At 36.5% G+C, this 23636-nt stretch overlaps 1 protein-coding gene across 1 annotated transcript in view; it reads right to left on the bottom strand.

Annotated features, from left to right (window-relative positions):
* Nucleotides 1-23636, bottom strand: part of PTPN4 (protein tyrosine phosphatase non-receptor type 4) — a 221620-nt gene that overhangs the window by 80370 nt on the left and 117614 nt on the right. Inside the window, exon 10 of the mRNA XM_028101288.2 lies at nt 16401-16489. Coding sequence (XP_027957089.1) covers nt 16401-16489 — 89 coding nt within the window. The remainder of the gene's footprint in view (nt 1-16400; nt 16490-23636) is intronic.

The following is a 23636-nucleotide window of genomic DNA, read 5'->3' as shown; positions in this document are numbered from 1 at the left end:
TTCATCAAGATAAAAAGCTTTTGAACAGCAAAAGAAACAGTCAACAAAACCAAAAGACAACCGACAGAATGGGAGAAGATATTTGCAAATGACATATCAGATAAAGGACTAGTATCCAAAATCTATAAAGAACTTCTTAAACTCAACACCCAAAGAACAAATGATCCAATCCAGAAATGGGCAGAAGGGGCGCCTGGGTGGCTGAGATGGTTAAGCGCCTGCCTTCGACCCAGGTCATGATCTCCAGGTCCTGGGATCGAGCCCTGCGTCTGGCTCCCAGCTCGGTGGGGGTCTGCTTCTCCATCTCCCTCTGCCTCTCCCCCTGCTTATGTGCTCTCTCTCTGTGTGATGAATAAATAAAATCTTAAAAAAAAAAAAAAGAAATAGGCAGAAGACATGAACAGACATTTTTCCAAAGAAGACATCCAAATGGCCAACAGACACATGAAAAAGTGCTCAACATTGCTTGGCATCAGGGAAATCCAAATAAAAACCTCAACAAGATACTACCTCACACCAGTCAGAATGGCTAAAATTAACAAGTCAAGAAACGACAAATGTTGGTGGGGATGAAGAGAAGGGGGAACCCTCCTACACTGTTGGTGGGAATGCAAGCTGGTGCAACCACTCTGGAAATCAGTAAGGAGGTTCCTCAAAGAGTTGAAAATAGAGCTACCATATGACCCAGCAATTGCATTACTGGGTATTTACCCCAAAGACACAAATGTAGGGATCCGAAGGGGTACATGCACCCCGATGTTTATAGCAGCAATGTCCACAACAGCCAAACTATGGAAAGAGTCAAGATGTCCATCGACAGATGAATGGATAAAGAAGATGTGGTATATATATATACAATGGAATATTAATTAATGCAGCCATCAAAAGGAATGAAATCTTGCCATTTGCAATGACATGGATGGAACTGGAGGGTATTAGCTGAGCAAAATAAGTCAATCAGAGAAAGACATGTATCATATGACCTCACTGATATGAGGAATTCTTAATCTCAGGAAACAAACTGAGGGTTGCTGGAGTGGTGGGGGGTGGGAGGGATGGGGTGGCTAGGTGATAGACACTGGGGAGGGTATGTGCTATGGCGAGCGCTGTGAATTGTGTAAGACTGTTGAATCACAGACCTGGACCTCTGAAACAAATAATACATTATATGTTAAAAAAAAAAAAAAGAAGAAGAAGAAGAAGATAGCAGGAGAGGAAGAATGAAGGGGGGGGAAATCGGAGGGGGAGAGGAACCATGAGAGACTATGGACTCTGAGAAAACAAACTGAGGGTTCTAGAGGGGAGGGGGGTAGGGGGATGGGTTAGCCTGGTGATGGGTATTAAAGAGGCCATGTACTGCATGGACCACTCTGGGTGTTATATGCAAACAATGAATCATGGAACACTACATCAAAAACTATTGATGTAATGTATGGTGATTAACATAATAAAGATACAAATTAAAAAAAGCACAACAAATGAACCTAGAAATCAGTAACAAAAGAACTACTGGAAAATCCTAAAATGCCTGGAGATTAAATAACACATCTATAAATAAAACACAAGTCAAGAAATCTCAAGAGCAATGAAAAATTATTTGAACTAATGAAAATAAAAACACAACTCATCAAAATACATGAAATGGCATGCCTGGGTGGCTCAGTCATTAAGCGGCTGCCTTTGGCTCAGGTCATAATCCCAGGGTCCTGGGATCAAGGCCGACATTGGGCTCCCAGCTCAGCTGGAAGCCTTCTTCTCCTTCTGCCACTCCACCCGCTTGTGTTCCTGCTCTCGCTGTCTCTCTCTGTCAAATAAATAAAATCTTAAAAAAAAAAAAGAATATGGCAAAAGCAGTCCTTAGAAGGAACTTTATGACATTGAATGCATATATAAGAAGAAAGACTAAAAATCAATAATCTAAGTTTCCACTTAAAAAAAAAAAAAGAAGAGTAGGGTTGCCTTAGCGGCTCAGTCGTTAAGCCTCTGCCTTCGGCTCAGGTCATGACCCTAGGGTCCCGGGATCGAGCCCTGCATTGGCTCAGCAGGAAGTCTGCTTCTTCCTCTCACACTCCCCCTGCTTGTGTTCCTGTTCTCGCTGTTGTCTCTCTCTGTCAAATAAATAAACAAAATCTTTAAGAAAGAAAGAAAGAAAGGAAGAAAGAAAGAAAGAAAGGAAAGAAAGAAAGGAGAGTAGAGCAGCACCTGGGTAGCTGAGTTAGTTGAGCACCTGACTCTGGATTTCGGCTCAGGTCACGATCCAAGCATCCAAGCTGTGCACTCACTGGGGAGTCTGCTTCAAGATTTTCTCCTCCCTCTGCCCCTCCGCCCCCACTTGCACACTCACTCTTTTTCTCTCTCTCAAATAAATAAATAAATAAATAAATGTGTTTTTTTAAAAGGGAGCAGATTAAATCTAAAGTAAGAAAAAAAACAAAAACAGCAGAAATCAATGAAATTGAAAACAGTACACCAACAGAGACTATCAATGAAACTAAAAGGCAGTTCTCTGAAAAGTTAATAAAATCAATAAGCCTCTAGCTAGACTAAGAAATAAAGAGAGAGGACACATATTACTAATATCAGAAATGAGAGTGGACATCAATACCATTAAAAGCATAATAAAAGAATACCATGAATAAGTCTATGCCCAGAAGTTTGATAATCTCAATGAAATGGGCCAATTCTTTGAAAGAGACGATCAAGCAAAACTCACAAAGCAAGAAATACATGATTTGAATACACCCATATATATTAAAGAAACTTAATGAATTAGGAAACTTCAAAAAAAAGGAAAGCACCAGGGCCAGATGTGTTCACTAGTGAACTACCAAGCATTTAAGTAAGAAATTATTCCAATTCTCTACAATCTCTTTCAGAGGATAGAAGCAGAAGGAATACTACAAGTCATTCTATGACGCTAGCATTACCTAAATACCAAAACCAGACAAAGACATTACAAGAAAACTACAAAACAATCACTCTCACGACCGAAGATTCAAAATCCTCAAAATATTAGCAAATCAAATTCAACAATGTGTAAAAAAAATTACACACCAAAACCAGGTGGGACATATCCCAGGAATGCATGGGTAGTTCAATACTCAAAAATCAGTTAATATAAACCAATACATTAAAGACTAATAAAGAAAAAAATCAGTTATATATGCAGAATAAGCATTTGACAAAATCTAACAACCATTCATGATGAAAACTCTTGCTATAGTAGGAAGACAGTGAAACTTTCTCAACTTGATAAAAGACTTTCTAAAAAAACCACCTACAGTTAACATTATACCAATGGTGCGAAACTAGAAGTTTTCCTACTAAGATCAAGTAAAGAAAGGATGTCTCAGTTCACCACTCCCTTTCAGCATCATATGGGAATCCTCCTGTGTTAATGCAATTAAGGCATGAAAAGGGAATGAAAGATACAGACTGGAAGGAAGACATAAAACTTTGTTCATAGATGACATGATCATTTATGTACAAGATCCAAGAGAACTGACAAAGAAATTCCTGAAACTAATAAGCAATTACAGCAAGGTTCAGGATACAAGATTAATAAAAAAAAGTCAATTTCTTTCCTATATGTCAATAACGAACAAGTAGAATTTGAAATAAAAAACACAGTAACATTTACATTAGCACCCTCAAAAATGAAATACTTAAACATAAATCTAAAATATATGTATGTATTAGGAGTGCCTGGGTGGCTCAGTCGGTTAAGGAGCTGCCTTCGGCTCGGGTTGTTATCTCAGGGTCCTGAGATCAAGCCCCAAGTCAGGCTCCCTGCTTGGTGGGAAGTCTGCTTCTCCCTCTCCCTCTACTGCTCCCCCTGCTTGTGCTCTCTTACTCGTGCACGCCCTCCCTCTCAAATAAAATCTTTTTTTAAAAAAAATAAAATATATATATATTAGAACTATATGAAGAAAATTACAAAACTCTAATGAATGAAATCAAAGAACTAAATAAATACAAAGACACTCCATATTTACGGGTAGGAAGAATCAGTACTATGAAGATGTCAATTCTTTCCACTTTCAGATTCAATGCAATTTCAGTCAAAATCGATCATTATTTTGTGGATATTTACGAGCTGATTTTAAAGTTTATATGAAGAGGAAAAAGGCCCACAATAGCCAATATGATATTGAAAGAGAACACTAAAGTTGGAAGACTGACACCATCCAACCGCAAGACTTACTTTAAAGCTACAGTAGTGAAGACAATATGGTACTGGTACAAGAATAGACAAAATAGATCAATGAAACAGAACAAAGAACCCAGGAATGACACCCCAAAATTACATTCAAGTGATCTTTTTTTAAAAAAGATTTTATTTATTGGGGCGCCTAGGTGGCTCAGTCATTAAGCATCTGCCTTCAGCTTGGGTCATGATCCCAAGGTCCGGGGATTAAGCCCCCATCGGGCTCCCCGCTCTGCGGGAAGCCTGCTTCTCCCACTCCCCCTGCTTGTGTTCCCTCTCTCACCGTGTCTCTCTCTGTCAAATAAATAAATAAAATCTTAAAAAAATTATTTATTTATTTATTTGAGAGAATGAGACAGAGAGAGAGAGAGAGAGAGCAGGGGAAGGGGCAGAGGAAGAGGGAGAAGCAGACGTCCTGCTGAGCAGGGTGCCTGATGTGGGGCTCGATCCCAGGACCCAGTGATCATGACCTGAGCTGACAGCAGATGCTTCATCAACTGAACCACCCAGGCGCCCTCAAGTAATCTTGGAAAAAGGTGCTAAGGCAATACAATGGAGCAAAGACACTCTCTTCAACAAATGGTGCTGGAACAACTCAACATTGAAGAGTACAGGTATGAATCTAAACAGAGACCTTACATCCTTCACAAAAAATACCTAAAAATGGATCAGAGACCTAAATGTAAAGTCAAAACTATAAAACTCCTAGAAGAATTCACAAGAGAAAACTTAGATGCCCTAGGCATGATGATACTTTTTTAGACAGAACACCAAAAACATGATCCATGAAAGAAATAATAAATAAGCTGGATTACATTAAAATTAAAAATTTTTGCTCTGTGAAAGACAGTATCATGCAAAGTAAAAGACAAACACTAGAAGAAAATATTTGTAAAAGACACATCTGATAAAGGGCTGTTACTCAAAATATACAAAGAACTCTTAAAACTCAATAAAAATTAAAAAACCCAACAAAAACCTAGCCAAAGACATTACAGACATCTCACTACAGAAGATATAGAGAGCAAATAAGCATGGGAAAAGATACTTCACATCATGTCAATAGGGAAATGCAAATTAAAATAATGAGATACCACCACACACCTATAGAACGGCCAAAATCCAGAACACTAACAACATTAAATGTTGGCAAGGATGTGGAGCAACAGGAACTCTCATTCATTTTGATGGGAATGAAAAATGGTATAGCCGTTTTGGTTGATAGTTTGTCAGTTTCTTGTGAAACTAAACATACTTGTACCATACCACCTAGCAATTACACTCCTTAGTATTCACTCAAAGGAAATAGGAATTTACATATACACAAAAACCTGCACATGAGTATGAATAGCAATTTTATTAATAACTGCCAAAACTTGAAAACAACCAAGATGTCCTTCAGTAGACAGATATATGAATTAACTGTGGTATATCCAGATAATGGAAAATTATTCAGCTCTAAAAAGAAATGATGTATTAAGCCATGAAAAGATGTGGAAGGAACTTAACTCCATATAACTAAGTAAAAGAAGCCAATCTGAAAAGGCTACAAAATGTATGATTCCAACTATATGACATTTTGAAAAAAGCAAAACTATGGAGAAAGAGAACAGTGGGTGACAGAGGTCAGGGGGGAGAGAATTATGTGGGGCATAGAGAATTCTTAAGGCAGAAAAATTATTCTGTAATGTATTATAATGATGAATATACATACATCATTATATATTTATCCAAACCCATAGAATGTACAAAACCAAGAGTAAATCCCAATGTAAACTATGGACTCTGGGTGATTATGATGTGTCAATATAAGCTCATCCTTAGTAAAAAATATACCATTATAATGAGTGGTGTTAATGGGGGGAGGCTATGCGTGTGTGGAGTTAGGAGATATATGGAAATCTCTGTTTATTCTTCCGAATTTCGTTGTGAATCTAAAACTGCCTCCCAAAAAACAAAATCTTAAAAAAATTAATTAAACAAGACTACAAGCAATATTTGGAGAAAAAAATGTTAAGGTTTCAAGATCTTATGGAATAACCTTAAAAATATATATTTTTTTAAAGTGTAATGATTTTTTATTTTTGCTTTCTACAATACCTTTCTTCTTATATCCAAGTCATATGATCCTAGAAGAGGCGAGTTCTCAAAGCTTCATTAGTATAATCAATACCAGCAAAATAGATTTGCCTCATTTTTTTAACCTTTTAATAAGTAATACTAAGTTCTTGTTTTAACCTTCACACCTAAGAGGCCAAGAGATTCAACCTTACTTTGCAAAATTTGCTTTGGGATCCTGGCCCAGTCATCGAAGTAAATATCTTCATGGTAATGCAAAGTTTAGATATTTATGATGTATGGCACTAATCAATCATTCAAAGAGCTCTCAGCAGAAGACAGAACAAAGATTTAAAGGAAGCAATGAAAGTATGAACTCAGGGATTACAGCAAAAAAGAAAAATATTAGAATAATCAGGGTTCCAGAAGGAAAAAAGAGGAAAAGGGCAGAGAGTTTATTTAAAAACATAATAGTGAACATCCCAAACCTGGGGAAAGACTTGGACACACAAGTCCATGGAACTAAGAGATCACCCTTGTTATCTCAATGCAAAAAGGCCTCCTCCTAGACAAATTATAATGAAACTATCAAAAATTAATAATAATGAATCTTAAAGGCAGCCAGGAAAAAAAGAATGTAATATATAAAGAAACCCCCATTATGTTTTCAGTGGATTTCTCAGAAGAAATCTTACAGGCCAGGACAGAGTAGAAAGACATATTAAAAGGGTTGAAAGATAAAAATTGCCAGACAAGAATCCTTTATCTGGCAGTTATCCTTCAGATATGAAGGATAAATAAAGACTTTCATAGACAAACAGAAGATGAGGGAGTTCACCAACTCTAAAGCTGGTGAAGGGAGTTCTTCAAGCTGAAAGATGCTAATTAGTGACATAAAATATACCAAAAGTATACAACACACTGGGAAAGGTGAAAACTATAGTCAGACGTAGAACATCCACGACATAAAAAGCTCCATTTTGACAATACTAATATAAAAGGGAATAGTAAAAGGGTGAAGCCTTTGTGGGTGTTTGAAGATAAGTTGCTATCAGCCTAAAATGAAATTTTATTTATAAGATAAACTCATTGTAATCACAAAACAAAACCTATAGTAGATGCATAAAAGGTGAAGAAAGAGGGAACAGATGCACAAAAGACAAAGGAAAAAGCAAGTAATTAATTTATACAAAGGTATGTAGAAATGGAGGGAAAAAAACAGTGGAAATACAAGCAAGCTAGAAAATGATAAATAAAATGGCATTTTATTTTATTATTATTTTTAATCTTTTTCTTTAAAGATTCTATTTTTTTGTCAGAGAGAGCGGGCACAAGCAGGGAGAGCAGCAGGCAGAGGCAGAGGGAGACGCAGGCTCCCCGCTGAGCAAGAAGCCCAACATGGGACTTGATCCCAGAACCCTGGGATCATGACCCGAGCCAAAGGCAGACACTTAACCAACTGAGCCACTGCGGAGCCCCATAAAATGGCATTTTATATAAAGTTCTTATACATCAACGATTACTTTAAATGGAAAGAATTGAATTCACCAATGAAAAGGCAGAATGCCTTGACAGATAAAAAGCCAAAATTCAACTACAGTTTCCTCAAGAGATTCATTTCAGCTTTAAGGATGCACAATCCTCAAAAAGAAGGGATGGAAAAAAGATATTCCACGCAAGTGGAAACCAAGATATATATATACTTATATCAGACAAACCAGACTTCAAGCCAAAAACAGTAACAAGAAACAAGGAAAGTCATTCATTATATAATGATAAAGGGATCAATTCATCAAGAAGATATAACAATTGTTAATGTGTATGCACCCAATATCAGAGCACCTAAACATATTACACAAATACTAACAGATATGGAGAAATAGTACAATACAATAATAGCCAGGGAAATTAATAACCCACTTTCAAAAAGTGAAAGATCATCCAGATAGAAACTCAATAAGGAAACAATGGACTTGAACCACACATTACATGAAATAGATCTAAAAGACATCCACAGAACACTCGATCTAACAGCAGCAGAATACACATTACATATGGAACATTCTCAAGGATAGATCATATGGTAGGACACAAAAAAGTCTTAGCAAATTTAAGAAGACTGAAATCAAACCAACTATCTTTTTCAACAACAATGGTATGAAACAGAAATCAACATGAGAGGTGGAAAAACTACATACACGTAGAAACTAAACAACACACTCTTGAACTACATGTGCGTCAAGGAAGAAATGAAAAAGATAACCAAAAAAATCTTGAAATAAATGAAACACAAGATAATAAAACATATGGAATGAATGCTGTAAAAGCAGTTCTGAGAGGGATGTTTATAGCAATAAATGCATATACCATTGACCCTTGAATAATGTAGGGGGGTTAGAGGCACCAACTTCACACAGTTGAAAATCCATGTAACTACTGGTAGCCTACTATTTACCAAAAGCCTTATCAATAATATATAGTTAATCAACAAATATTTTGTATGTATGTTCAATGCACGACATACTGTATTCTTACAATAAAGTAAGCAAGAGGGGAAAAAAATGGTAAGAGAATCCTAAGAGAAAATACTGTTTATAATACTAAACTGTATTTATCGAAAAAATTCACATGTAAGTGAACCTATGCAATTCAAATCCAGGTTATTCTAGGGTCTCCTCTATTAAGAAATTAGAAAGATCATAAATGAAAAACCCAACTACACCTCAAGGAACTAGAAAAAGAACAAATTAAGCCCAAAGTTATTAGAAGAAAATAATTAAAAAGATGAGAGTAGAAATAAATTAAATGGAGACCAGAAAAACAATAGGAGGATCAAAGCTAAGAGCTGTTTTTTTTTCAAAAGATATGGAAAATTGACAAGCCTTTCATAAGACTAAGAAAAAAAGACTCAAATAATATCAGAAATAAGAGAGGAAAAATTACAACTGATACTATAGAAATAATAAGATCATGAGACTACTGTGAACAAATTAGATAACCTACAAGAAATGGATAATTTCCTAGAATCATACAACCTACCAAGACTGAGTCAAGAAGTAAAGTCTGACTAGACCAAATATTAAGAATCAGTAATCAAAAACCTCCCAACATAGAAAACCCCAGGACCAGATTTCTTCACTAGGAAATTATACCAAGTATTTAAAGAAGAATTAATGCCAAGCCTTCTCAAAGTCTTCCAAAAAAATAAAAAAGAAAGACTCCCAAACTCATTCTATGAGGCCAGCAACACCCCAATACCTAAGCCAGATAAGGACACTACAAGAAAACTACAGACCAATATCCCTATTGAAAAAAGATGCAAAAATTCTCAACAAAATTCTACCAAACCAATTCAAGAACTCATTAAAAAGATTACACATCGTGACCAAGAACAATTTATCCCTGAGATGCAAGGATAGTTCAACACATGCAAATTAATAAATGTGACATGCCACGTTAACAAAATGAAAGATAAAAATCATATGATCTTCTCAATAGATGTAGAAAAAGTAGTTGACAAAAAATACCTTTTCATGATAAAAAACCTCAACAGACTGCATATGGAGGGAACATACCTCAACATACTAAAGGGCATCTACAACAAACCCATTGCTAACATCACACTCAATAGAGAAAACCCAAAAATTTTCCCCCTAAAATCAGGAAAACAACAACTCTCACCACTCCTATTCAACATAGTACTGCAAGTCCTGGCTACAGCAATTAGGCAAGACAAAGAACTAAAAGGCATCTAAATAGGAAAGGAAGAAGTAAAATTGTTATTTGTGGATGATATGATGATATATGTATTAAACATCACAAAGATTCAACTAATAAACAGTTGAATCTAATCAATGAATTCAGTAAGGTCACAGGATATAAAATCAAAACATGAGAATCATTTGTGTTTCTATATACTACCAATGAAAATCTGTAAAAAGAAAGGAAACTATCCCATTCACAATAGCATCAAAAACAAAGAAATAGCTAGAAATAAATTTAACCAAAGAAATGATCAACCCAATGAAAACCACAAGACTTTGTTGAAAGAAATCAAAGAAGAAACAAACAAACGGAAAGACACTGAATTCCATGTTAATAGACTGGGAGAGCTCATATTGTTAAAAAGTGTCCATGCTATCCAAAGCCATCTATAGATTTAAGGTAATATCTATCAAAATTCCAATGGCCTTCTCACAGCAACTGAAAAAATCCATCCTAAAATTTATATGGAATCACAAAAGACCCTGAATAGCCAAAGCAATCCATAAGAAAGAACAAAAATGGAGGCACATAGCATCAATTTCAAACTATACTATAATGCTACAGTAATTAAAACAGTATACTACCATAAAAATAAACACACAGACCAATGGAGAGAGTGAAGCCAGAATTAAACTCCAACATACATGGTCAAATAATATTTATAAGGGAGCCAAGAACACCTGATGAAAAGGACACTCTCTTCAATAAATGGTGTGGGGAAAACTAGATAGCCACATGCAGAAAAATAAAATTGGACCCCAACTATACACCATTCACAAAAATTAACTTGAAATAGATCAAAGACTTAAACGTAAGACCTGATTCCATAAATCTCCTAGAAGAAAACATAAGGAAGAAGTTCAACAATGGTCTAGGCAATGACTTTTTTGGACATGACACCAAAAGCACAAATAACAAAAGAAAAAACATAAAACCTTGTGCACTGCAAACAAAATTAACAAAGTGAAAAGGCAACTTACAGAAGAATGGGAGAAGATATTTGCAAACCATGTACTACATAATGGGTTAATGTCCAAAATTTATGAAGAACTCATACGACTCAATAACAAAGAAACCTATCTATTAAAAAAAATGGACAGAGGACCGGAATAGACATTTTTCCAAAGAAGACATACAAAAGGCCAACAGACACACAGAAAGATGCTCAACATCACTAATCCTCAGGGAAATGCAAACCAAAACCACATTATCCCTTTATAACTCTCAGAATGCCTAAAATAAAAAATACAATAAATAAATGGTGAGAATGTGGAGAAAAGGGAATCCTTGTGCACTGTTGGTGGGAACGCAAACTGGTGCTGCCACTGTGGAAAACACTATGGAGGTTCCTCAAAAAATTAAAAATAGAAATACCACATGATCCAATAATTCCACTATTGGATATTTATCCAAAGAAAACAGAAACACTAATTCAAGAAGATATATGCAACCCTACCCCAGCTTGTTATTGTTATTTGTTGCATTATTTTCATGAAATCCACCCACATGCCCTAATCCCCAGTGTTAAACTTCTGCTGTTGCCTTTCAGGAAGGCACATCTTTAGGTATGCCCACAATAATCCTGAAATGACAGTGGTACCAGTCACCACATTCTTTTAGTAAACACACCCAGCTGTAAAACTCCCCTAATTACCAACACATTGCTCTACTGTTTTCCACAATGCCCCGAGACATGAATCCTTTAGAAACTAAACCAAATCAAATTATGGCTCCTTCAAAGGAACCAGTTTGTGCGGTAGATGTTTGAAACTACTGTTTCCTCTAGTTTCCTTGTTTTTGTCTCCCCTGTTGTCTTCAGGTTTCCCTAAAGAATCCTTCTTAAATAATCATTCCATTGTAGTTATTTAAGTTGTAATCTCCTGTTGTTATACAGGAGCCAGGTTGATGTGGCAGTAAGGTGAGTGGCTGCAGAGGGATTGTTCTTCAACTTATCATTAGGATTTAGTGGTTTAGTGGTCTGTGCTACTTGGTTATGTCCTCCAGTGCTTTTCAGCTCTCCCTCTCCTTGGGTGACACAAGAGGTATAAAGTAGGCTGGAAATGGTATTTCCTTCCCCCACTTTGGTTATTTTCTGGTAAAATCCATGTTGGTTGAGTACAGGTAAAATAGATTTCCTTGAGGGCAGATCTTTGTTAAGGAGAACAGAAAGCTCTAAGCACATTTCAAAATGGTTACTTCCCTGCTCACCCCACCCTGCCCTCCAGAGCATGAGTGGATTTTTCTCTAGTCTTCAATTTGGGAACCTGATGGGGTGACTGGTGGTAGTAAAACTAATGAAAGCATAGGGACCTTTGTAAGGCTGGGCCTTCAGGAGTTTTCATCTCTCAAGCCAGTCTTTGCTCAGTCTCTGGCAACTAGTCAATTATCCTTTAAGTATTCCTACTAGTGTGCTAGTATGTACTGCCATGAGTAGTTAGGATCAGAAAAAACCCTTATGTTCCATGATGATGCAAATATAGTGGCTTTACCAACTTTGAATCCCATCTATTCAGTTTAACTCTTGAAAATGAAATTTAAAATAAACAATATATACTTTCCAATGAAGATCTTAAATATTCACATCCTTTTTTAACCTAACTTGTATGATAAAGACTTGGAAGTGTGAGTTTTATTTCTCAACATTAAACTAATTCTAAGCATATTTACCAATAAAGTAATATGCCAACTCCTTAGCATACAGAATATGTAGGATCCTTCACAATCTGAATCTAATTTCTCTTCTATACAACATCTTCCTAAATTCTTATTCCTTTGTTTCTGTCTTCAGTAAGCACAACTGAAGGAGAAACCAAATGAAACAGCTCATCATTTCCTCAACTTGCCATATCCTTTCTTACTATTAGGTCTCTGCAAATGCTTCTTACCTCTACTTGAGTTAGCTAAATCCACACATACTTATTCCACATTTCCTTTTTCACTGAGGAAATTTCCATTCATCCTTTAAAAAACAATCTCAAGGGGCATGTGGGTGGCTCAGTCGTTAAGCGTCTGCCTTTGGTTCAGGTCATGATCCCAGGATCCTGGGATCGAGCCCCACTTCGGGCTCCCTGCTCAGTGGGAAGCCTGCTTCTCCCTCTCCCACTCCCCCTGCTTGTGTTCCCTCTCTCGCTGTCTCTGTCAAATAAATAAAATCTTAAAAAAATAAAAATAAAAATAATCTCAAATATCATGGAGCCATTAAAATTATCCCTAGAGAGATTGTATCCTTTGTGTTTCCAAAACAAAAGTCAAAAACTCTTCTAAAATCTTTGTAACAATAAAAAGGAATATATATACAATATAGGGTTTGGAAAATACAGAAAAATTTATATTATCAGTTATTTTAATCCACATCATCTGAAAAGAATTTTTCAGATTTTGACATTTGTATAAGATATAAAATACAACATAAAATATTTTTTAAAATTGTCTCTAGTAAAATCAAAAATGTATAAAATCAAAGATGTGCGTTTATTATTTCACTGTTGTAAAAACTGACAATGACAATTATCTTCTCTGAAGATTTTAATTACATTTTTTCTTATTGTTATTAATTTTATAATTAATTCTTGTGTGTCCACTAATAGGCAAGGGGCTATTGCTTGAATTGTTTTAGATCCTCTGAACATACCAGGGTTTGAATTATACAGTAAGTGTTTAAAAGATGTGAGATGAGGGGCGCCTGGGTGGCTCAGTTGGTTAAGCAGCTGCCTTCGGTTCAGGTCATGATCCCGGGGTCCTGGGATCGAGCCCCGCATCGGGCTCCCTGCTCGGCGGAGAGCCTGTTTCTCCCTTTCCCTCTGCCTGCCGCTCTGCCTACTTGTGCTCTCTACCTCTCTGTCAAATAAATAAATAAAAAATATCTTAAAAAAAAAAAAAAAGATGTGAGATGAAACACTAAATGATACTTAGTTTTCTTTTATGGGCTTTACAGAGGTGTTATTTACACATAAAATGAAATATACCAACTTTAATGAACAATTCAGAGTTTTGACAAATGTATTCAGTTATGTAACTACCAGCCACCAAAATCATCATATAACATTTGATCACCTCAAAATGTTCCCTTGGTGTCCCTCTGAAGTCAATTGCCTCCTCCCATTTTCAGTTCCTAGCAACCACTGGTTGACTGTCTCTAAAATTTGGGTTTTCTACAATTTCATATAAATAGAAACAAAGAGTATGTGGTCTTTTGTCTGGCTTCTTATACTCAGCATAAAGTTTTGGGGGCAAGGTCATCCACATGGTTTAATGTATTAACAGTTCTTTCTCTCACTTTTTTTTTTTAAGATTTTATTTATTTGTCAGAGAGAGAGAGAGAGAGAGAGAGAGAGAGCACACAAGCAGGGGGAGAGACAGGCAGAGGGAGAAGCAGGCTCCCCACCGAGCAAGGAGCCCGATGCGGGACTTGATCCCCGGACCCCAGGATCACAACCTGAGCTGAAGGCAGACGCTCAACCGACTGAGCCACCTAGGCGTCCCAACAGTTCTTTTTATTGCTTAACAGTTTTACACTGTGGTAGTGTACCATAATTTGCTTATCCTTTCACCAACTGATATTTGTACGTCTGTTTTGTGATGCTATAAATAATGTAGCTATGAACATCACTGTAAAAATCTCTTTATGAACTTAGGTTTTCATTTAGCTTGGGTAAGTATCCAGGAACAGAAATGCTAGATTATATGGTAAATCTAGGTTTAACTTTAAAGAAACTGCCAAATTGTTTTCTAAAGTTGGTATACTAGGGGGCACCTGGGTCGCTCAGAGGGTTAGGCATCTGCCTTTGGCTCAGGTCATGATCCCAGGCTTCTGGGACCAAGTCCTGCATCGGGCTCCCTGCTTGGCGGGAAGCCTGCTTCTCCCCCCTCTCTCTCTGTCAAGTAAATAAAATCTTTAAAAATAAAATAAAAAATAAAAAAAAATAAAGTTGGTATACTAGTTTGCATTCCCACCAGGAATGTATGAGATTTCAGGTGCTCTGCTTCTTGCCATTATTTGGTATTATCATTTTTTTTTTAAACTGGACCTATTCTGTGGGTGAGTTCACTGTGGTTTAATCTGCATTTCACTGATGACTGAACATCTTTTCATGTTCTCATCTGCCATCTGTATATGTCCTTTAGTGGAAATGTTTATTCAATATTTTGCCTATTCTTTTTAATCAGATTGTCTTATTACTGAGCTATGAAAGTTCTTTATATATTCGTAATAGGTCCTTTATCAAATATTTATTTTACAAAAGACTGTGTCTTGCTTTTTCATCTTCTTTAAAGTGTCTTTTAAAGAGCGAAAGTATTTAATTGTCATGATGGTCATTTCAATTTTTGTATTTTCTGGTTCTATGTTTTTGTGACCTATCTAGGAAATTTATCTTTATTTTTTAAACAAAGTTGTGGCTATTTTCTAAAATAGTTGCTTCTGTCACTTATCATATTCCTGTTTAAGTGTTATTAAAGTGACTAATTACAAAAACCTACTAAATAAAAATCAGATAGTGAAAAATCAGACCAAATCTTTTAAAAGGAGATATAAAGAGAAACAGATTAATACAATGTATTTCTTTTGTATTTGTTCTGCTAAAGAAAATTCCATTTATTTTAAAAACCAGAGCTACTCGTATAATATATAAGACACATGACTGATGTGATTTTTATGATTTTCAATTTATCCCCTAAAGGAAAGTGGCAGATGCTACTTTTCTTTTTTCCTCATTCTGGGATACAGAAGTAATGGTAGATGAGTCATCCTGGACAATGAGGACAACATGCTAAGGATAGTAGACTAGTAAAACTAAAGAAAGAGGAGTTTTAAACCCCAGGAGCCACCATATTTTCCTAGCACCAATTTAAACTACTGTGACAGTGGATCTTAAATGCAGCAACCATGCCCATGTTCCAACTAATAAACTAGCACCCCACTGAATACAGTTAGATGAAATACTGATTTAAAGCAATCAATCAACATGGTACAAGACAGAGTAAACATGACAGTATTAGCTAGTACAAATTCAGAGATTCTCCAAGAGAAAAATTCATGAAGTAGTATTCTCTATAAATACTGCCCTGTCTGGATTATGCACATTTAAAAATAAATAAATTATTTTGGTATTCTCTAGTAGATTTCAAGTGGGATAAGTTGCACAACAACATTAATATAGTTTAACAACCACTTCCTTTTTTTTTTTTTTTTAAGTTTTATTTAAGTAATCTCTCTACCCCATGTGGGGCTTGAACACAGGACCCTGACCAAGGTCAAGAGAGCCACACTCTGACTGAGCCAGCCAGGCACCCCAACAATCACTTTCTTTAATATGGATTATGATATTTGGTAATAAATGGTAAAAGCAAAAGTACTGATGGAAGTTCTTACCATGGAAAGGTATTCATTCGTACTCTGTTCTTATAAATCAGAATTCCTCCTGACATCACTCCAATCATAATTTCATTGTTACTTTGATCCTTCAAAAAAAGAAAATGACAAATCTAAAATACTGGACTTTTCTTGTTAAATATATATTTTAAAAATAGGATAAGTTTTTTTTAACACAATATAACATTTTCAAAGTCAGCACATAATTGCATAATATTTACAAACCCGTATGGTAATTGTCACCTCATAAAAACGAAGAACCTATTTCACATCAAACTTAAATGCTGCATTATTAAAATTCATTAATCCAAAGTAAAAATGATCTCAGGATTTACCACAGTTCGTAAGTGGAACTGAGTTTTGAGATAAGGAATCAAAAGCCTTTTCATCTTGTAGAAGGAAGAGTTAATATACATTTTTCCATTTCTAAAGCTATTCTGACCCAACTACTGTTTAAATATAGTGCCAACACTGCAAAAGTGAATAAAACATGGAGAAGCTCAGAGTTTGGTAAAGTGTAACCTGTAATAAAACAAGATTCCCAATATAATGATAAATCATATAACTAATATAATACAACAAAAACATCATGGCAGTATAGAGTAGGGAACAACTATTGGAGAGTTTGAAAGATTCCAGAGAAGAAAATTTGAACTATGCTTTGAGGAAAGGGAGAGTTTTCATGCTAACTGATCCAACTTGAATAGCTAACCTGCACTACTGACAAAATGAGTAGAATTAAATTCTTTTCTCAGATGCTAATCAACCCTGAAATAGCTTGCTACTAACTTGAAACATTCTACAGGTAAGCTAATAAAGCAATAATGCTTTTACCCCTTACCTATATGGACAGGTTATAATTGATGAAATTATAATTAAGATTTTAATAATTGTGTCCCTCAGAAAAAAAACCCTTTAAAATGTAGTTTCAATAATTTCTACTTAAATAAAATCTTACTAAATTAACCTGTTCGATAGGATAATACATAACAAATGGCCAAAGTAACCAAACAGTGTATACTGCATGGCCACACAATTTATTTAGCAATAACCACCATTATTGTACACTATTATAACAGTCATAATTTTTTTAAAGATTTTATTTATTTATTTGAGAGAGAGAATGAGATAGAGAGAGCACGAGAGGGAAGAGGGTCAGAGGGAGAAGCAGACTCGCTGCTGAGCAGGGAGCCCGATGCGGGACTCGATCCCGGGACTCCAGGATCATGACCTGAGCCGAAGGCAGTTGCTTAACCAACTGAGCCACCCAGGCGCCCCGTCATAAATAATTTTTTAAAGAACATCAATTAGAAGTTTGGGCTAAAATGGAAGGCTTAATATACGCTCCTATTGCTCCTTCTGGTCCCAATCTCATAAAACATTGGAGAAGATACATGCAAAAACGTGTAACACTTGAAAAGATACATAATCCATGGGACCAGACATTTTGAGGAATCTGTAAAGACCTAATGAAGAGGATAAAATCAGATTTAAGGAAAGAAAAAATTATAGAAGACCACAGCCCAAACTACACACAGAAGAGAAAGTTCTATTTGACGGAGGAAAGAAAAGTATAGTCAACAGATACAATTTCATAGAAAACAAATAAAAAAAAAATAAAGGGAGCCCTCAAATTAGTGTCAGGATGATCAGGCAGAGAGCAGCTACGGTAATTAGCTCCTAGCAACCCTATAATCCTGCCCTGTCTGGATTGAGCTATGGGACACAGAAGTAGGTGCAGCCCATCTAAAACAGTGAGTGTGGGTACTGGGGACAGAGTCAGAGTGATCTCCGGAAGGGATAAAGAACTCCAAACTGAGAGAGGCCAACTATAGGCATGTTTCCCTGGCGGTATATTCCTTTCCTCTTCCACCATCACCTAAGGCAGGCCACAGCAAAGACAACATCCACAAGCAGGTGAACCAGGTATCACAACTACAAAAGGAAGTATGCAACCAAGGATCACCAAGCACTTGAGAAGAACCAATACCATTAAAGAGATATGCAAAACTCAACAAATAGATAACCAGTCAAGCTGCTATGTTGGTAGAAAAACATGTTAAAAAACAAAGAAAGAGAGTAGACGAACCATGAGAGACAATGGACTCTGAGAAACAGACTGAGGGTTCTAGAGGGGAGGGGGTGGGGGGATGGGTTAGCCTGGTGATGGGTATTAAGGAGGGCACATTCTGCATGGAGCACTGGGTGTTATGCACAAACAATGAATCATGGAACACTACATCAAAAACTAATGATGTAATGTATGGTGATTAACATAACAATAAAAATTTTAAAAAAAGAATGCTGGGGGCAGGGGGGAGAAAGAAAGAAACAAAGAAAGAGAGAAAGAAAGAAAAAAAGAAAGAAAGAAAGAAAAAAAGAAAGAAAGAAAAAGAAAAAAGAAAACATGTTCAGGATATCTAGGAACTCAAATTCTTAAATTATAGCTATATCTAGATTTGAACTGGCAGTTCCCAAGGTGATGCTGGAAGTGGACAAGATCAATATAACAAGTGTTATGTCCTTAATAGACACAAATGCTATTCATTCCAATGTATAGGAAAATACATGATGACCACCTTATTTTAAAATCTTTGCTTTTCTTTTTATCACTTGCTACTATCTAATATTATGCCATAAAGTGCCTTGTTTAATCTGTTTATTTTTTACTCTTCGTCACTAGAACCTAAGTAGCAAAGTACACGGCCTCTGTTTATTCCACTGCTGTATTTTTATGTGTAGAAAAGTGTCTGTTAAGCTGAACTGCTTGTTATGTCCCATAGATTGAGGTCTGCAGCTGTGGTTCCCTACTGTTTCAAGATAAATGAATCCAGTGAGAGGACCATGAACAACACAGGTTTGAACTGTGTGGGTTCACTTATACGTAGACTTTTTTCAATAAATATATTGGAAAATTTTTTGGAGATTTTCAACAATTTCAAAACACCTGCAGACAAACCACAGAGTCTAGAAATATCAAAAAAAAAATTTAAAGTTAGGTATGTCTTGACTGCTTAAAATATATGTAGATTCTAGTCTACTTTATCATTTATTACCATAAAATACACATGAATCTATTATAAAAAGATTTACCAAAACTTCTACACACTTACAGACCACACATGGCACCATTACAGTTGAGAGAAATGTAAACAAATGTAAAGATACAGTATGAAATCATAACTGTATAACATTTACTGTAGTACATACTGTATTACTGTAATAATTTCATAACCTCCTGTTGTTGTGGTGGTGAGTACAAATGTTGCCAGTATCTGCTTAAAACACGGTGTGACACCAATCACCTCTGTGTGAGCAGTTCAGTCTCTCCAAAAAATTGCATATAGCAGTAAAAGTGATCTCTCATAGTTGTTGCTTATTTTTCAACGTGTTTAGTGTAATACTATAAACCTCCAATAACATTATGGGGCCCATACCCATACAAAGTGCTACTTAGTGATGCTGGAACTGTTCCCAAGAAGCAAAGAAAATCATGACATTACAAGAAAAAGCTGAACTGCTTGATATGTCCCATAGATTGAGGTCTGTAGCTGTGGTTGCCTACTGTTTCAAGACAAATGAATCCAGTGAGAGGACTATTGTAAAAAATAGACATTGGGGAGGGTATGTGCTACGGTGAGCGCTGTGAATTGTGCAAGACTGTTGAATCACAGTTCTGTACTTCTGAAACAAATAACACAACATATTTTAAGAAAAAAGAAAAAGAAGAAGATAACAGGAGAGGAAGAAAAGGGGAGTATGTCAGAGGGGGAGACGAACCGTGAGAGATGATGGACTCTGAAAAACAAACTGAGGGTTCTAGAGGGGAGGGGGATAGGGGGATGGGTTAGCCTGGTGATGGGTATTGAGGAGGGCACGTTCTGCATGGAGCACTGGGTGTTATGAACAAACAATGAATCATGGAACACTGCACCAAAAACTAATGATGTAATATATGGTGATTAACATAACAATAAAAAAATAAAAAAAAATGAACAGGAAATTTGTGAAACCATTGCTCCAACTACACCAGCATGCACAGAAACCTGGTACTTTGTGTCAAATACTGTACCTTTTCATCTCGTATTGAAAATGCTTTTATGTGGGTACTAGAGTGCTGTAAGAAAAGTACGCCTATACCTACAGACTGATATGATCTGAGAAAAAGCGAAGTCATTACACAACAACTTAAAGCAAAGGGAAGGTGTAGGACCTAAAGCTGAAGAATTTAATGCAAGCAAAGGATGGTTTGATAATTTTAGAAGGAAGTCTGCCTTAAAAAATGACAAGATAATAGGAAAAGCAGCTTCTGCTGAACAAGAAGCTGGAACCATGTTCCCAGATGCCATTAAGAAAATCACTGAGGAGGGGCACCTGGGTGGCTCAGTCGTTAAGTGTCTGCCTTTGGCTCAAGTCATGATCCCAGGGTCCTGGGATTGAGCCCCGCATCGGGCTCCCTGCTCGGCTGGGAAGCCTGCTTCTCCCTCTCCCACTCCTCCTGCCTGTGTTCCCTCTCTGTCTCTCTCTCTGTCAAATAAATAAATAAAATTAAAAAAAAAAGAAAGAAAGAAAATCACTGAGGAAAAAGGGTATCTACCTGAACAGGTTTTTATTTTTATTTATTTATTTTTATTTATTTATTTATTTGAGAGAGAGAATGAGAGAGAGAGAGAGAGAGCACATGAGAGGAGGGAGGGTCAGAGGGAGAAGCAGACTCCCTGCTGAGCAGGGAGCCCGATGCGGGACTTGATCCTGGAACTCCAGGATCATGACCTGAGCCGAAGGCAGTCGCCTAACCAACTGAGCCACCCAGGAGCCCTGAATAGGTTTTTAATACAGATTAAAATGCCATATTCTGGGGGTGGGAGGTGGGGAAATGCCACAAAGGACATTTATTAGTAAGGCAAAGAAGCAAGCCTGTGGATTTAAAGCAGAAAAAGACAGGCTAACTCTGTTTTGTGCAAATGCAGTTGGGTTCATGATCAGGACTGCCTGTATCTATAAAACTGCGAACCTTCCATCTTTGAAGGGAAAAGATGAATACCATCTGCCAGTCTTTTGGTTGTACAAGAAGGCCTGGACAATGAGAACCCGTTTTCTAGACTGGTTCCATCAGTGCTTTGTCTCTAAAGTAAGAAAGTAATTTGCCTGTAAGGGACTGCCTTTTGAAGTTCTTTTTATATTGGACAATACACCTGGCCATCTAGAACCCCATGAGTTCAACACCAAAGATGTCAAAGTATTATACTACTCGCCCCCAAACATAACATCTCTAATTCAGCCTCTAGATCAGGGGATCATAAGGACCTGTAAGGCTCATTACACATGGTCTCTATGGAACGGATTGTCCAGGCTACAGGAAAGAACCCTGATAGTACATCATAAAAGTCTGGAAAGCTCACACTATTGAGGATGCCATTGTCATAAAAAAGGCTGTGAAAGCCATCGAGCCCGAAACAAAAAAATTCCTGCTAGAGAAAACTATGTCCAGATGCCATCCATGCATGACTTTACAGAATTTACAACACAGCCAGTCAAGAAAATCATGAAAGAGACTGCAGACACGGCAAAAAGATGGAGGGTGAAAGGTTTCATGATATGGACCTACAAAGAAATTCAAGAGCTAACAGACACCATATCAGAAGATTAACAGAAGATGACTTGATAGAGGTTGAGTGCTTCCAAACCAGTGCCAGATGACGACGACGAAGAAGCAGCACAGCAAATGAACTGACATTTGACAATCTGGTAGAAGAGTTCCGATTATTTAAGACTGGTTTGACTTCTTTTACAACATGGGCCCTTCTATGATATACGCACTAAAATGAAAGCAGACTGTGGAAGAAGAATTGGTACCATCATAGAAACTTTTTTAGAGAAATGAAAAAGCAAGAGAGTCAGGCAGAAATTACAATGCATTTCCATAAAGTTACACCAAGTTACACCGGCCTCTCCTTCCACCTCCTCCACTTCTTACACCTCTGCTATCTCTGAGACAGTAAGACCAAGCCCTCATCTTCCTCCTCAGAGTGAAGACAAGGATGAAGACCTTATGACAATTCACTTCCACTTAATGAACAGTAAATAATCATCATGCCATTCAGTTAGTAAACTTATCTGTTGTATCTGTGTGTGGTTATCTTTGTGCAGAAATCTAACTGTATGGCAAGAAGTATATGAGAAATTTCTGTGTCATCATCATCAACAACGTCTAAGTATCTGCCTGTAGAACATCACGTGCAAGACTTGTATGGAAGTGGACAGCTTATCCTCATATAGGAATAAACTCAGAGGTATCTAATATAAAGTTAGTAAGGTGTTAATTTTCATAATTTTTTTTTAAAGATTTGTTTATTTGAAAAAGAAAGGGGGAGAGAGAGTGCGCGAGAGCATGTGTGTAGGGAGGGGCAGAGGAGGAGAGGGAGAGAATCTCAAGCGGACTCCCTGCTGAACACAGAGCCAAATGGGGAGCTTGATCCCAGGACCCTGAGATCATGACCTGGGCCAAAACTCAAAAGTCGGTCGCTTAACCAACTGAGCCACCAGGCACCTTAGTTTTCTTAATGTTTTATTAACTTTGCTTTCAAAAACTTACATTATCATGCAGCATGCCTCTTTCTCTCATAATTGGAGAGGCTACCTATCAGCCTGTCATCACAGGTAAGGAGATATTTTTTTAATTAACAATGTTTCCCATATTGCATTAGGGCTACAACTGCAATACTGTATGCCATGAACATTTTGTAAGGATTCATTCATTAAAATATAGGCTACACTACCATAAAGCATTCATACTACTTCTTAATTATCAATGTATGAATCATTACACATGTAAATAAATATGAATTTCTTTTTCACATTAACTTTTCATTTTTGATGTCTACTGTAATACATTTAACGCCTACAGTGTTTTGTATCTATAAGATAATATTGATATAGGTACTAACAGACTATCTTGTAAACAGATGGAGTACACTTATCAATACAGTACTGTAAATGTATTTTTTCTTCCTGATGATGTTTTTAGTAACATTTTCTTTTCTCTAGTTTACTTTATTGTAAGAATATAGTATATAATACATATATTTAACATACAAAATATGTATTAATCGACTATGTTATCAGTAAGGCTTTGGGTCAACAGTTGGCTATTAGCAATTAAGTTTTTGGGGAATCAGAAGTCATATGAAGATTTCTGGTTGTATTGGTGGGAGGAGTAAGGGGTTGACGCCCCTA

The sequence above is a fragment of the Eumetopias jubatus genome, unplaced genomic scaffold, assembly GCF_037043125.1.
Source record: "Eumetopias jubatus isolate StellerSeaLion01/CBP00866 unplaced genomic scaffold, mEumJub1_p1.0 scaffold_3, whole genome shotgun sequence".
NCBI lineage: Eukaryota > Metazoa > Chordata > Mammalia > Carnivora > Otariidae > Eumetopias > Eumetopias jubatus.
The sequence above is the reverse complement of the archived record's forward strand: the minus strand, read 5'-3'. Positions and strand labels throughout refer to the sequence as shown.